General features: G+C 39.8%; 1 protein-coding gene across 2 annotated transcripts in view; it reads right to left on the reverse strand.

Annotated features, from left to right (window-relative positions):
* The window catches only part of TTC7B (tetratricopeptide repeat domain 7B), a 239,346-nt gene that overhangs the window by 169,157 nt on the left and 52,980 nt on the right, over nucleotides 1-17,209 (reverse strand). For both annotated transcript variants that reach the window (XM_089908118.1, XM_022576286.3), the window contains exon 4: nucleotides 11,663-11,793. In XM_089908118.1, coding sequence (XP_089764244.1) covers nucleotides 11,663-11,793 — 131 coding nt within the window. The remainder of the gene's footprint in view (nucleotides 1-11,662; nucleotides 11,794-17,209) is intronic.

Here is a 17,209-nt window from a genome sequence, read left to right on the forward strand (position 1 = left end):
ATATAGGTATACTTGAGTTATCTATTCTTTCTTGAGTGAGCTTTGGTACTTTGTGTCTTTCAGGGAATTTGTCTATTTTCTATAAATGATCAAGTTTATTTGCATAAAGTTGGCCATAATTTTCCCTTACAGCCTTTCAATGTCTATAGATCTATAGAAGTGCCTCCTTTTTTCTGGGTATTGATAATTTGTGTCTTCTCTCTTTAATTCTTGTTCAGCTTATTAATAGTTTACACAAATTTTATTGATCTTTTCTAAGACTCCAGTTTTGGTTTCACTAGTTTTCTCTACTGTTTATCTGTTTTCTATTTCACTGATTTCTGTTCTAATCGTTCTTATTCCCTTCCTTCTGCTTATTTTGGCTTTAATTTGTTCATCTTTTTCTAGTTCCTTGAGTTGGAAATGTAGATCATTGATTTGAAATTTTTCTTCTTTTCTACTATACACATTTAATATTATAAACTCTTCTATACATTTTGTTTTCTATATCTTGAAGCTCTATTATTAGGTATACATACTTTTAGGATTACAATGTCTTGATGAATTGACTCCTTTTATTATATCTCCCTTTATCTCCTATAATATCCCTTGTTTCTAATTCTACTTTATGATATAATACAGTCACTCTAGCTTTGTTTTGATTATTGTGTGTAATTTTATCTACCTATGTTTTAATGTTTAAATCATTTTCTTGTAGATAGAAAATCTCTGCCTTTAAATTGGGGTGCTTAGACAATTTACATTTAATATAATTATTGACATGGCTGGAATCATCTTGCTAGTTTTTGTTTTATTGTCCCATATGTTGTTTGTTCCTTTTTCTCACTTTCTTCTTTTGTTTTTTTTTTGGATTGATGATTCCATTTCATTTCCACTATCAACTGGTTAATTATGTCTCTTTTTTTCTTATTTTTTAGTGGCTGCCCTAGGGTTTATAACATAGCTCTTTATAATATCTCTAAGTAATATTACACCAATTCATATATAGTATAAACACCTGATAACAATATACTTCTATTTCCTCCACTATCTTTTTTGCTATTGTTGCCACACATTTTACCTCTATATTATAAATCCCATAATACATTGTTCATATTTTTGGTTTAGGCAGTCGATTATCTTTTAAAGAAATTAAACATAAGAAAGTCTTCTTTTCTTTTTTTGGCGGTACGCGGGCCTCTCACTGTTGTGGCCTCTCCCGTTGTGGAGCACAGGCTCCGGACGCGCAGGCTCAGCAGCCATGGCTCACGGGCCCAGCCGCTCTGCGGCATGTGGGATCTTCCCAGACCAGGGCACAAACCTGTGTCCCCCGCATCGGCAGATAGACTCTCAACCACTGTGCCACCAGGGAAGCCCAACCATTTTCTCTTCAAATAGTTCTTCTGTCCCAGTTTCTCTCTCTTATCCTCTTGGGGCACCAAATACATATATGATATTTTCCCACAGCGCTTGGATGCTCTGTTCTGTTTTTTTCCCACTCTTTTTAATTTTCTTTTTGTGTTTCTCTTTGAATAATCTCTATTAACCTATCTTCAAATGAAAGTTTTTTCTTAGCTCTTTCCAGTCTTCTAAAAGCTATCGAAGAAGTTCCTCATCTCTTATATCATGTTTTGTTATTTCTAGCATTTTAATTATACTTTTTTTATAGTTTCCTTCTCCTTGTTGAAATTCCCATCTGTTCCTGCATGTTGTATATCTTTTCCATGATATCCTTTAACATATAACTCATGGGTATTTTAAAGTTCCTATCAGATAGTTCCAATACCTGGGTCATTTCTGGGTTTTGTTTTGTTTATTGCTCGTCACAGTGATTTGTTTATTCCAGTTTGTGTGTGTATATATATGTATCTTATAATTTTTATTTTTATTTATTTATTTTTTTTTGCGGTACGCAGGCCTCTCACTGTTGTGACCTCTCCCATTGCGGAGCACAGGCTCCGGACGCGCAGGCCCAGTGGCCATGGCCCACGGGCCCAGCCGCTCCGTGGCATGTGGGATCCTCCTGGACTGGGGCACGAACCCATGTCCCCTGCATCGGCAGGCAGACTCTCAACCACTGTGCCACCAGGGAAGCCCTTAATTTTTTATTTATTGTTGACAATTGTGTATACAGAAAAAAACTGAGTTAAATAATATTTACACTTGAAAATGTGTACCCCCTTTCTCTTATCAGGCCCTAAGTGTTGGGGACTGAGTCAACCTAGTCAGTAGTTGAGCTGGAGCTGGGTTTTATTGTTTCTATAGTTACCTCCAATGCACCACGGGCTTCAAACTCCTCCAGCATTGGGCTGCTAACTGTGGGACTTGGGATTCCAGAGGGTTTTCCTCAGTGTTTCTATTCCACCCTCAGTTTTTAGCAGTCTCTGTATGCTTGCACTACAGAGGAGTTCTCTCTCCACATTCACGCCCCTTTCCCAGTAGTAGTCTGCTGTTGCGTAGTACTTGGTGCTGTGTTTGTTATGTGGCTGGTGGTGGAAGGGAGAAATTCTTGGTTCTCCTGGTCCAGCCTCAGTCTTAAGAAGGGTCTCTATACCAGAACCTCAGGGATGGGGCTCATCTTCAAGGGCCCCTTTCTGGGCATCTCCCTCCTAGCTCCTGGAATGCCTTCCTGGGACAAAAGCCATATAACTTCTACCCCAGAGAAACTTTGAGCATGATTACGCTCCTAGGAGTCCAGATTCAGCCCAAAACTGAAGCCTCTATTTATCACTCCATCTTATAAATACAGCTGGTCCTGTATCCACGGGTTCCACATCTGCAGATACGGAGGGCCGACTGTACTATGCCATATTATATAAGGGACTTGAGCATCTGCAGATTTCGGTATTCACAGGGGGTCCTGGAACTAATCCCCCACAGATACCGAGGGGCGACTGTAACGTCATCCAGCCAGCTGCCCAGATCAGACACTGGGGATTGAGCCTTGAGACCTTGACGCTCTCTCACATCTAATCTATTACGATTTTCCTCCTAATTATTTCTCACATGTCTGTATATATCCATTTCCACAACCATAACTTTCATCAAAGCTACCATCACTTCCTGTGAGATTTCTACAGCAGCCTCCTCAATACAGTCTCCATGTCCTCTCTTGCACCTTAACTTCCTTTCTACCTTCCACAAGCAGCCTGAATAATTCTTTAAAACACAGTCTGGATAATGTTACTCTTATGCTCTTTCTCACCTCTCATGTATCAGCTTGATTGTCATTTCTCAGAAGGGCATTCCCTGAGCACTAACATAAAGCAGGCCTGCCTCTATTATTCCCTCCCACAGCATCCTATTCTATTCCTTCAGTGCATTTATTAATTTTTTTTTTTTTTTTTTTTTGTGGTACGCGGGCCTCTCACTGTCGTGGCCTCTCCCGTTGCGGGAGCACAGGCTCCGGAAGCGCAGGCTCAGCGGCCATGGCCCACGGGCCCAGCCGCTCCGTGGCATGTGGGATCCTCCCGGACCGGGGCACGAACCCGTGTCCCCTGCATTGGCAGGCGGACTCCCAACCACTGCGCCACCAGGGAAGCCCTATTAATGTATTTTTTACTTGATTATTGGCTGTCTCCCTCCGTGGTGCTGCACCTTCTGCAAAGTCAGGGGCCATGTCTATTCCATTTACTAATATATCCAGTGTCTACTGCAGTGTCTGGGACAGGGTAAGCATTCAATATACATAGTAAATATAGTAAATGAATAAAACACATAGTAAATGAATGAATGAATAAATTTGCAGGGCCAATAAGAAATGCAAGGAAAAAAGCAATAAGAAAATAACCTATTCTGCATTAGGCACTATGTAGGTACATAGACTACCTCATTTATTCTCCCACAAAAACCCACTGAGACGCACACTATTACCCTCTCTTTACTGAGGGGGAAACTGAGACTTTGCTCCACTGAGCAAGTTGCCCAAATCACATGGCTAACGAGTGTTGAAACTCAGGTCTACCTGACTCTGCAGTCTGACTCCTCTCCCTTTGTCCTATTAGTCTGCATTTGCTTGCAGAACAAAGTCCAAAAGACAAGGTCAGGGCTGCCAGGATGAGTCAGGATGGGAAAAATGCAAGGTAGATGAGAGAGGGAATAGCTTAGCTCAGAGTTTGCCCTGAAGTCTAAGTATCTTGGATTTAATCCCTTCCTCACAAAGAGCCTCTAACACATGGGCCTGGGCAGGAGCATTGTTTGGCAGTGTTGAAGCCACCACTTTTTCTGTGGATAAACACTTCCCTGTGAGAGGACTGCCAACAAGTATCCTTAACAAGTACACCCTGCTTGGGCAAAAGCACACACCCAACACCTGAGGAAGCATGACAGAAAGTGGGCTGGGGCCAAAGGTTTTAGGTCAAAAGGCCCAGGTTCAAGGTCTGGTTCTGACATTCCTCACCACTTGTGGACTTAGGACAACTCCTTTGATCTCTCAGATCTTCACAGTTTTCATCTGATTAATGGGGATAATAATATATACCTACATAATTGTTATGAACTGCAAATGAGAAACTCAATGAGCATGTAAACACTATAACCCTTACTGGAGATATATTAAAGTATCACCTTCAAGTAGGAACAAAATAAGGATACTTTCCACCACCTTTATAATAACATTGTTTTAGAAAAGTCTGGAGATAGGGCATGAAAGAGAGATAAAGTGGAAAACACTAGAAAGGAAGAAAGAATAATGACAAAAATCATTCCTCTGCCATATGTTCATATCCTTAGAAAAATGAAAAGAATCAACTCTATTTTTATGGAGGAGTTCAGTATTGTGGCTGATAACCCTGTATTCCTATCCTTGTCAGCCTTCAAGGTTCAGCTCAGGTGTCATCTCTTCCAGGAGCCATCCCTGAACTTCCGCACAGGTCCAAGACCCTTCTCTGGGCTTGCAGAATTCTCTGAGCGTTCCCCACCAAAGCAGTCCACGTGCTGTTTATGGACCTGTGTCCTCAGAAAACAGTAAGTTTCCTGAGGACATGCTCTGTGGCTTATTTCTTCTAGTGCCCCTGGTGTCAAGCACAGTATGCAGAACAAAGAAGGCGCTCATTAAATATTTTTGTAATTGAATTTTAAAAACCAAAGCATTGCTATATGTGAAAATACAATGAAGAAAATGATCCTATACGCGAAGCAATACAAATAGAAAAGATCTGGGAATACAATCCATCTACTGAAGTCTGTAAAACAAAAATCTTGCAAAATGGAAAGAGGTATCATGGTCACAGGTGAGTAAAGACTAAATATAATTCTCCAAACCAATGTATAGCGTTAATAAAAATTTGACCAAATCCCAATTATTCTAAAATGCATCTAGAAATACCAACAGAAAAGGACAAAGGGTATTCTGAAATATAAGTAGTTACTAATCCCTTCAGATGTTAAAACATATCATAAAGAAGCACTTATTAAACAGTGTCACACTGGTGCAATATAAGATTAGCAGAACAAAATAGGAAAGTTCAGAAATTACTGTTGTGTCTAAAATTTTATTAAATGACTTAAAATACATAACAGAAAATATGAAAAAAGAAAGATAAGATCATCTTAAAATGGTACTGAAGTTTGAGGAAAACATTAGAGTCATATCTAATATCATACACCAAAATAAATCTCTCCAACAAGATTTGAAAATTAAAAGTTTTTTTTTTAAAATGGAAAATGGTTGAAAACTTTTTATATCCTAGAGAAGATTTATCCCAGTATTTCAGCTTTAAAACAATGAAATAAATGTAATAAAAAGATAATCAGATTCAACTAATATATATAATAGATTTAAAATGTATGAACAATTTAGAAATGGAAAAGTACTGAGTGGGAAATCATTCAGAGCAAACATAATAATGGATTAACATATTTATGGCATAAAAGCTTTATTCAAATTATAAGAATAATACTACATCCTAAAACCAGAGAGAAAGTATAAACAAACAAAAAAGAAATATAACAAGGTTAAACATAAAGTTATCATATGACCCAGCAATTCCACTCCCAGGAATATACTCAAGAAAAATGAAAACATTTGTCCACATGAAATCTTATATACAAAAAGTTATAGCAGCATTATTATAATAGCCCAAAGTAGAAACAACCCAAATAACAAACGATAAAATGATGAATGGATAAACATAATGTAGTATCTCCATACAATGGCCTATTATTTGGCAATAAAAAGAAATGAAGTACCAATACATGCTGCAACATGAGAACATTATGCTAAGCCAAAGAAGCCAGTCATAAAAGACCACATGTTGTATGGCTTGATTTATAGGAAATGTCTAGAATATACACATCTATAGAGACTGGAGAAATTGGAGGTAAATGGGGAGTGACTGCTAACGCGTACAGGGTTTCCTTTGGGGGTGATGAAAATGTTTTGAAATTAAGTATTGGTGATGGTTGCACAACTCCGTGATTGTATTAAAAACCACTGAATCGAATACTTTAAATGGGTAAATTCTATGGTATGTGACTTATATCTCAATAATGCTGTGATTTAAAAAAAAGAAAAGAAATATAGCTAGTAAGCAAATAGATGGAAAAAATTTCAACCTGACTGATAGTCAAAGAAATGCAGGCCAAATTGGCAAAGTACTGTTTTCACCGAGCAAATCAGTAAAGTAACTTAGAAACAAATGCAACCCCGTCAAGACTGCAAAGCAACCACTACTCTCCTGTACGGCCAAAGGTATAAGATGTTAGTATGACTTGTAGGAAGCAATTGGATACAATATATAGTAACGAGAATGTTAAAAATGTCCCGACTTCTGGGAATTTGCCCTTAGGAAACAAAGCAAAATCAGGGAAAAGCTACCTGAAGGAAGCTGGCACCAGAGCAGTATAAAAACAGGCTATACCCAACTATAAGTGAATTATATCATAGAGGCCATCCACTTGGTAAAATATTACATAACCATGACAACACTTTGAAGTTTTGATGTAATCTTGAGTGAAAAAAGACAGATATAGACCCCTTTAATGCTATAAAATTATGAGGGCAAAGACTGACCAAGAACATACAAAAATTAAAATAAGCTACTGTTCTTTTCTGGTTTCCAGGCTTTTCTAACTCAGCTTTAAGTGTGCTGTAGCCTCCTTTCCCAGCCAGTCAGATGGCAGCCTCAAAGTCGGAGCAACATACTGGCCAGTTAGTTTCTTGACATTTCTTTAAGGAAGTATTACGTTAAGCCATGACCTATAACCTGCTGCTTCAGCTTAAGTGAAAAGGCGGGGATTGGGAAGGAGAAGAGAAGGGAGAATCCATCTTTTTTTCATGGTCTCATGTTTTAGACCCTAAAGCACAGCCACATGGACCTCCAGAGTCACACCCTGCCTTCCGTGTCAGTAGCCCTGAGTACTTTTCTTAGGACATCTTGTTTGAGTTCAAGACACACAGTAACCTTAATCTAATCCAGTTGTGAATCCAACGTCTCAGCTGTGTCACTGCGAGTTCTTCCTGTGGGGAGGACAGAATCCACTCAAGGACTGACCACGATGACCAGTGAACGGCTCCTGATGAACAGATGAAGTCTAGGCTGGGCCCTGCAATATTTGGGCACCAGCTGTTTCTTAACACTTCAATGCTGAAACAGCCCATAAAAAAATCTATGGGTGTCCCATAATTTAGCATTAACTTCTTTTCTAAAATAGGGTGTAAAGGAATGAACTGTCAGCAGAAGGTAAGGTTCCACCCTGGCATGGCTTCTGCTCAAGAAAGCCATACCCAGCTGGCTGGCTGATGCATGCAAAGGACAGAGACAGGATGATTTCATTTGCCAAAAGCAGGGCTCATATTATGATATTCGAGGGTGAAGTCATCTTTATTCCTATCATTGCACCTTTAGAAGCTTCTTGTGGGGCAGATAACTTTATTTACTGTTGGTGTAATGCCACCATCCAAAGATAAACTAATCAAGGTCAACCTATGTCATGTCCATCTATTCTAATTTGGTTTACTTGATTAAATTATTCTATATGCATAATTTTGGAGGTATTTTTCATTCCCCTTCAGAGAACAAACTATCAAAGAAAATTATTAGCAGATGTCTCTGTGACCCTAATGTAACAAGGACAACACTAAACAAATATTCAATGCACACGGCTTTCAGGTATTCAAATTTCCTTTGGCCCTGCCTCCCTGTTTGGAACAAGGAGGGAGAACAGTACATGGAAAGCGCCTATCATACTGGGTGGAGAACACTGGTGGCTCACTGGTTTTCTTCCCCAGACAAGTCAGGCAGTATTAATCCCGCTGTGAAAATGGAAAGCTGAAGCACACAGATATAAACGATTGGACCAAGGTCAAACAGCCGGGGTGAACAGAGATTCAGAACCCAGATATGATATGGGGACTCTAGGCAAGATGGTGTTCCATTAGCTTCCAGGCAAGAAATGGAAAACCAAATTCTCCTGAAAAAATTACTCCATAAATATCTCTTTAAAATTATTTAACACTTTTAATAAAACAGCATGTCTAAAATACTCCATATTTTCATCTAAATATCTGAAATCTTCAAAGGTTAGGAAAGATTCCACTGCCAGGTGACATAGGAACAGATAATGACAATAAAACGAACATTTAATGTGTGCTAAACATGTATTGGGAACAACGTGAGTTGACCCAATTTATGCTCACATCAGCCTTACAGCAATCATTATTGCTATTCTACAGCTGAGGTTTGGAGGCAGCACAGAGAGGTTGAGTAACTTGCCTGATGTTCCACAGCTAAGAGGTGGCAAGGCCAGGATCCCAACGCCGGTGTCACTTAACCCCTGGGCCCTGCTGCCTCTCCCAACTTAACTTAGCTGCCTGGAGGGGAAGCCAAGGTCAGCCCGCTTTCTGAAGAGCCCCCGCCCTTCAGGAAACAAACAACACTAACGTTGCTAAACATACCCACTCTTAGAGAAACTAGAAGAGGAATGAGGCTGCATCAGAAACAAATCGATGGTTCCAGATTATGAAAAAACATTTTCCACAATACTCCAAACTGTGCTCAAAAGTTCTCCTCAAATTTTATCCTTGCTAGTGAATGACATTAAGAGGCAACACATAAATAAAATGCCAAAAGGTTCCGGCAAACAGAAGTTTCTTCGCTTTAGAATGGCTGGGAAATGAGGGGAAAAACCACTGAAAGACTGTCTTTGCCCAGCAGAACAAACACAGGAACAGAGTGTGTGGGGGTTTTCTACTTAAAGGGCTACCTACCCAGAAAAGCAAAGCACTATTTACCTAAGCTTGCCCCAGTCTTTTGCTTCCTTCAGATTTTATTTTCCTAACACTTGTTTTCAATTTAGCATAATTCTTAAAAGTCACTTAAGTTAAAGGAAGAAACAAAAGGCCAGACAGGTACCTTCCTCTGCATGGCACCATTGTCTTGTCTCATAAAAACCCCTGAACTTCCACCAAGCCCAATGGTCACTTAAGGAAGGTCATTTTTCCCCTAGACTTCTAATTAGTCACAGATAATTTATTGAGCATCTACTACAGTCAAAACAGATGTTTCATTCATTCAATCTCTCTCATTGCTAATATCCCAGCTTCCTGGATCTGGGGAGACCCAAAGTGGTTCCCCATGAAGGAAAACTCAGACTGGAAAATCAGAGCCAGAAATGTGAAAGTCATCTAATATATACCCTGACATTGAACCATACACTGAGTGAGGCTGCTTCCCCACACTACTAAGAGCTATGGCTTGCTTGGTCAAATACTTATTGAGCACTTTCTATATATAAGGGTGTAAGAAACTACGGGGTTCCACATTTATTGGCAGCGGCCTGGGATAATGAAGTAAGTGATGCTGAACTAGGTGTCAGAAGAGCTGAGTTCTAATCTTAGCTTTGGCCCTAACTTCCTGTGTGTCCTTGGGGATCTCCCTTTCTGGGGCTCCATTTTTTTCTCAAAATCTAACATCCTATGATCACTGTTTCCTCAAAACCACGAAAAATATTTATTTTAAATCCTATGATTATGAGAGTCTCCTTTCTGGCCTGGCTAAAGAACCCAGTGGTGAATAGGTGGTTATAAAGGAACACAACAGGAAGTACATCCAGATCTGCCAATTCCCGCATCATTAAAGACACACATAACAGATGAACCTCCCTTCTCCCAGCCAGGAGAAGGTGGCCCCAGCGTGACAAAAGAGAGTAAAATGCAAAATAAGGTCCTCTAAGTGGCAAGGACTGTGGGGTCCACAAGAACAGCTTAGCTGGCATAAGCAGACTTCTCAGCTGCCCAGCACTGGCCATCAGGGAGGTAGACAAAGAAAATCATGCAGATTTTAAAATCAAGCTGCATGATCATTTCTCTAAAGATCGTACCATCGGTTCTGAATAACAAATAATTCCTTTCTCATAGAACAACATTTTGGCAAGACAGCCAAATATATTCCTGAATTCCTGGATATCGCGAACCATGATGTATAATCCATTCTGGTATGGGCCAGGCCAGACACCACTCCCATCATCCTCTCCCCTTCTTCTCTGTGGCTCTCACCCTACTCTCCCTGCTCTTGAAAGGTAATTCTGATCCTTGCCACCCACATCAACACACTACAAAAAGATTTCTATGAAAGAAACTACTTCCAGTCTGTACACTTATAAAATAACAAAAACTATCAAGACTTTGGTAGTCCCTCTCTATTCTAATCCTTAAGGAAACAGAGAACCCATATGTTGATGGGAAACAAGATTCTGACCATTTTCAAAAAGTCTCACAGAACTTCTACTCATTTCAAACAATCTCACAGGATGCACCTCTGGGTCCGAAAGGGGAAATATCAGGATCGAGCCTTGGTTAGAACACCAGGAAGCTCTGCAAGGGGCAGACTTGACTAGGAGCTATTGTTTTTAGTAAAAATAAGTGTCAATTACCAAGAATCCAATTCGTTTCTGAATCTGGGCTAAATGCCTTTATTTAAACGACCTTTTACAATGCCCACAAGAACTCCATGAAGTAGGAACCATTATTATGCTCCTTTTACAGATAGGAAAATTAACGCTGAGAAGTGAAGGAGGTAACTTAGTGAAGAGCAGAGCCAAAGACAGCGATCCTTCTAAACAGACAAGTTGCCCAAGCTCCCCAGCCTCATCCAGCCTTCAACGTCCTCTGTCTGAGGGTGTGAGCTCAGGGTCCCTTGCTCACTCGTTCTCTCCTCAGATGGCCCTCTGATCAGCTTCTGGTTTCATTCCCCACAGCAGAGGCAAACCACTGACTGCTGGGAGAAAACCATCCCAGATGGTCTCAAGGATACACAGCCTGCTCCAAGCAGGTTGGTTGAGAGTCCCCAGCAGCCCTTTGGCATGACCATTGAAGTAAAGCCTCCCAAACTCCAGATGTACCCTATGTTGGTACATAATCCACGCAAGTACAAAGGAAGCTCAACCTGTTTTGCCTATGAGAACAGGAATGAGTAGCCAGCTTCGGGGCACTGAGGGTATAAATAGATGCATAGTGTCATTTCTGGTCAGAGGATGTTAAAATGCTTCCCAAACATTGACCCATCTATTTTCACAAGGTGCCACATTTACCACCATATTCTCCATAGCATTAAAGAACAGAAGCAAAGCTTTGCACCCAGAGACAGACAAGCCGAAGGCTTCCAGAGGCTGACCACAGTTCTGTGAGATCTGATTTGAAATTTTAAAAAATTATCAACTGAACGAACACATGGTCCTCACTTACCCTTTCTATCTCTTGGAGGTACAGGAGTGCAATGTCCCCTGCCTTCTCATAACACGTGATGACATCCTGTTCCCGATCCACATGGAGATTACTGGTAGAAGAAGAAATAGGCAACTTCTCTAAACAAAGTCCTAAAAAAAAATCAACATACAAAAACTGGGTAAGTTGTTTTTCATGGGGCTTAATTTTTTTTTTTTTTTTTTTGCGGTACGCGGGCCTCTCACTGCTGTGGCCTCTCCCCGCTGCGGAGCACAGGCTCCAGACGCACAGGCTCAGCGGCCATGAATCACGGGCCCAGCCGCTCCGCGGCATGTGGGATCTTCCCGGACCGGGGCACAAACCCGTGTCCCCTGCATCGGCAGGCAGACTCTCAACCACTGCGCCACCAGGGAAGCCCCATGGGGCTTAATTTTTTAATATTGCTCTAGAGGGCCAGATAATATTAGAGAAGCAGATACTCTACCCTCTCTCTTTAAGGACAAAATGGAACATCAAAACGGAGTACCAAAAAGAATATCCATAAGTTTCAGATGAAGGAGGCCCCTAAATATACAGAAAGCACCATTTGACTTTGATATCCAGGTTGAGAATTTGATCGGGTACTTCACCATGATTCCATTCAGATCTAACAGAGCTTCTCATTCAAGTATGTCTCAAGGTCCTTAAAGAATTTTTTAAAGTAAGTACAGGTACGCTCACAGCACAATACCAGGTACAGAGTATCTTCTGTCCCATGATGTACACTTAACCGATTGAACACAAAACATTTCTAAATGCTCTCAGGAGCCTCAGTTACCAGGAAAATCTTCCAACTCTCAGCCCTAGAGTTCTGTAGTAATGACAACACCCCAAGCCACCTCTCAGTTCCAGGCCAAGAAAACACCCAGAACATTGCTGTGTGGGCACTTCTTGGGAGATGGAGGGGTTACTCTTTGCCAAGAGAGAGTTCAGGGCTGGGACGGGATATGAAAGCATGAAAGACTGAGAAATAACAATGCTGAGAGGAGCAGCTGTTGCATAAACCCAGCACCAACCTCAGCCCCTGCTCTGGGCAACCAGCCTGGAGCACGTCGGGCTCCGGGTCCCCGCCTGCAATTGGAGGCAGAGAGGGAGCCCCGCGGGGAGGGTTTCTGCTGTGTCAAGTGCCCTGGGGTACCGGGAAACACACACTGCACACGTTCACTCCACGCACGAGGGCGCGAGAAGCTTCAATGCGGACACAGTCCGGCTCTGCAGCTGGAAGGGGCCTGAGAGGTCCCTGGGAAACCCACTCATTTTATAGACGAAGAAGCTGAGAGCCATCATGGTAAAGTAAGCGACTTGCCCAAAACATGACAGGCAGTTAACAGCACAGCAGGAATGAGAACCCAGGTCTGGGGCCTCCCAAGCAACACCTGTCAAGTGAGCTGCTGGCTTTCAGAGCAGACACCACCGCAGAGGGGACCAGACACACCAAACGCCAGCAAGTGACCCAGAGCCTCCCGTGCATCACTCTGAGAACGGCCTCCTCCAAGGTGCTCTTATCAAACTGTGACAGTCCCTCCAGGCTGTAGAAGGTGACAGGAGGTGGTCGTACTGCATGGGAAGGAGAAACCACTTCCATCCACAGGGAGCCCACAGCTGAGGACAGTGTGCCGGGGAGCTCAGAGGTGACCACGTTGTCACAGAAGGTGCGGATCGGCCAAAGATTTTGTTATTGTTTAACAGCTTTATTGAGGTTGCGCTTTTTTAATGTTTCATCATGATTTCTTTTATTTTTATTGACTCTATTTTTTATTAACTAAAGTCCATCGTTTACATTAGGGTCCACTCTTAGGGTTGTGAAGTTCTATGAGTTTTAACAAATGCATGGTGTCATGTATCCACCATCACAGCATCGTACAGAATTGACTCACTGCCCTAAAATTGTGCTCTATCCCTCTAGCCCTCCTCCTGAACCCGTGGCAACCACTAATCTTTTTACTGTCTCTACAGTTTTGCTTTGTCCAGAATATCATATAATTGCAATCATCTAGTATGTAGCCTTTTCAGATTGGCTTCGTTCACGTAGAAATATGTTTTAAGGTCCCTTCATGTCTTTTTGTAGGCAGATAGCTAACTTCCTTTTGTCGTTAAATAACATTCCATTTATTCATTATTTAAAGGCACCATGGTTGCTTACAAGTTTGGGCAATTATGAAGAAAGCTACTATAAACATTCACGTGCAGGTTTTTGTGTGGACATAGACTTCAACTCAATTGGGTAAATACCAAGAAGGGGAACTGGTGGATTGTATGGTGAGAATGCGTTTGTAAGAAATAGCTAAATAAATATATTTAATTTACAGATAGCTTTGTAAGAATAAATATTATTGGGTTGGCCAAAAAGTTTGTTTGAGTTTTTCTATCAGATCTTATTTTTAGCTTTATAAGGAACTACTAAACTGTCTTCCAAAGTGGCTGTACTATTTTGCATTCCCGCCAGCAATGAATGAGAGTTCCTACTACTCAGCATCCTTGCCAACACTTGGTGTTATCAGTTTTTTGAATTTTAGCCATTCTAGTATGTATAGGGGTGTCTCACTGTTGTTTTAATTTGCAGTTCCCTAATGGCATACGATATTGATCTTTTCTTACGCTTATTTGCCACCTGTATACCTTCTTTGGTGAAACGTCTGGTCAGATCTTTTGCCCTTTTTTCGATTCAGTTGTTTGTTTTCTTACTGTTGACTTTTGAGTTCTTTGTATATTTTGGATACGTGTCCTTTATCAGATATCTATTTTGTAAATATCTTCTCGCAGTCTGTGACTTTTCATTCTCTTAACAGTGTCTTTCACAGAACAAAAGTTGTTAGTTTTAATAAAGTCCAACCTATCAATTTTTTCTTTCAAGGATTGTGCTTTTGGTGTGGTCTCTAAAACGCCACTGCTAAATCCAAGGTCACCTAGGTTTTCTCCTATGGTATCTTCCAGAAGTTTTATAGTTTGGCATTTTACATTTAGGTGTACAATCCATTTTGAGTTGATATTTGTGAAAGGTATAAGGTTTGTGTCTATATATATATATATATATATATATATATATATATATATATACCCATGTGGCATGTGGATGTTCGTTTGTTCCAGCACTATTTGTTGAAGAGACTACCTTTCCCAATTGAATTGCCTTTGCTCCTTTGTCAAAGATCAGTTGATTATAGTTGAGTGGGTCTATTTCTGGGCTCCCTATTCTGTTCCACTGATTTTTTTGGTCTATTCTTTCACCAATATTATGTGTCTGGATTATCAGTATACAGTATATCATTTTTAAAAAATAGCTCTACTGAGAGATAATTTACATGCCATAAAATTCACTCATTTTAAGTAAAATTCAACATTTTTTTAATAAACTCATAGAGTTGTACAACCATCAACACAATCCAGTTTAAGAACATTTCCATCATCCCCAAATGATCCTTTCCGCCCAAATCAATCTCTATTCTCAGCCCCAGCCTCAGGCAACTGTTAATCTGCTTTCTGTCTCTGTAGATTTACCTTTTCTGGACACTTCGTAAAAATAGAATCATATAATATCTGGTCTTTTGTGTCTAACTTCTTTCACTTAGCATAATGTTTTCAATTTTCCTCCAAGTTACAGCAATACTCCATTTCTTTCTGCTGCTGTATGGATAGAGTGCATTTTATCTGTCCATTTGCCAGTAATGGGCATTTGGGTTGCTTCCTTTTTGGCTATTATGAATAATGCTGCTATGAACATTCATGTATAATTTTCTTGTGTGAACATGTATTTTTAATTCTCTTGGGTAAATACCTAGAAGTGGAATTGTTGGGTCAGATAACAAATTTACTTTTAACTGTTTAAAAAACACTTGTTTTCCAAAGTGGCTATTACCATTTTACATTCCCACCAGCAATTTATGAGGATTCCAGTTTCTCCACATTCCTGTCAATACCTGTTACTGTCTGACTGTTTTGTTATAGCCATCTAAGTAGGTGTGAAGTGGTACCTCATTGTGGTTTTGATTTGCATTTCCATGATGACTAATGATACTGACTTTTCATGTGCTTATTTGTTATCCATACATCTTCTTTGGTGAAATGTCTATTAAAATCAGTATTGAGTCTTCTGACCTATGCACAGAGTATGTCTCTTCATTTATGTAGGTCTTCTTTACATCTCTCAGCAATGGTTTGTAGCTTTCGGTGTGCATGCCTTGCAAACCTTTTGTTAGATTTAAGTATTTCATATTTATTATACTGTTGTAAGTGGTATTGTTTTAATTTTCATTTCCTTTTGTTCATTGCTAACATATAGAAATACAATAGATTTTTGAATAGTGATCTTATATTCTGTACCCTTGCTAAATTCACTTGTTAGTTCTACACAATCATGTTGTTTGCAAATAAAGACAGTTTTACTTCCCCCTTTCCAATCTGGATGCCTTTATTTCTATTTATTGCCTTATTGCCTTATTGCCCTGTCAAGAACCTCCAGTACAACACTGAAAAGAAATGGTGAGAGCAGACATCCTTATCTTATTACTGACCTAAGGGAGAAAGCACTTAGTCTTTCACATGAAGTTTGATGTTAACTATCAGTTTTTCATAGATGACCTTTATTAGGTTGAGGAAGATCCCGTCTACACCAATTTTGCTAAGAGTTTATATCAAAAATGGATGTTGGATTTCCTCAAATCCTTTTCCTGTGTCTATGGATTGTTCTCTTTTATTTAATCTGGTGAATTAAATCGACTGATTTTCAAATATTAAACCAAACTTCCTTTCCTGAGATAAACCCTATTGACCATGATGTATTATCCTTTTTTTACATTTTTAGATTTGATTTGTTAAATTTCTGCTTGGAATTTTTTTCATCTATGTTCATGAGGAATATTTGTCTATAGATTCCTTGTAATGTCTCTGTCTGATTTTGGTATTAGGGTAAGTCTTAACCTCATAAAATGACTTGAGAAGTATTCTCCCTTCAATTTCCTGGAAGAGTTCGTGTAGAATTACTATTTTGTTCTTAAACGTTTGGTAGAATTTACCAGTAAAGCCAACTGGACCTGGAGTTTTCTGTGTGGAAACTTTTTAACTATAAATTCCATTTCTTTGATATACGGTTGTTCAGATAATCTCTTTGTTCTTAAGTGAGCTTTGGTAGTTTACATCTTTTAAGTAGTTTGTCCATTTCTTCTGAGTTGTCAGATGTATTGGTATAGTGTTGTTTATAATGCTCCCTGATCCTTTTAGTATCTGTAGAATCTCTAATGGTGACATCTCTCTCATTCCTGATGTCGGCAGTTTGTGTCCTCTATTTTCATCCTGAACAGTCTAACAGTTTATCAGTTGAACAGTTGAAATTCTCATTGAGATCTTTTGATTTCATTGACTTTGGTTTTACTGACTTTTCTCTATTTTTTTCCTGTTTTCTACTTAATTTATTTCTGTTCTGATCTTTATTATTTCCTTTCCTCTGCATACACTGGACTTAATTTATTCTTCCTTTTCCAGTTTCTTAGGGTGGAAGCCAAAGTATACATCTGAGACTTTTTTCCTTTCTAA

Source organism: Delphinapterus leucas, chromosome 2 (genome assembly GCF_059928025.1).
Source record: "Delphinapterus leucas isolate spDelLeu-1000000601 "Yukka" chromosome 2, BTC_Dleu_Yukka2, whole genome shotgun sequence".
NCBI classification, from domain to species: Eukaryota; Metazoa; Chordata; class Mammalia; order Artiodactyla; family Monodontidae; genus Delphinapterus; species Delphinapterus leucas.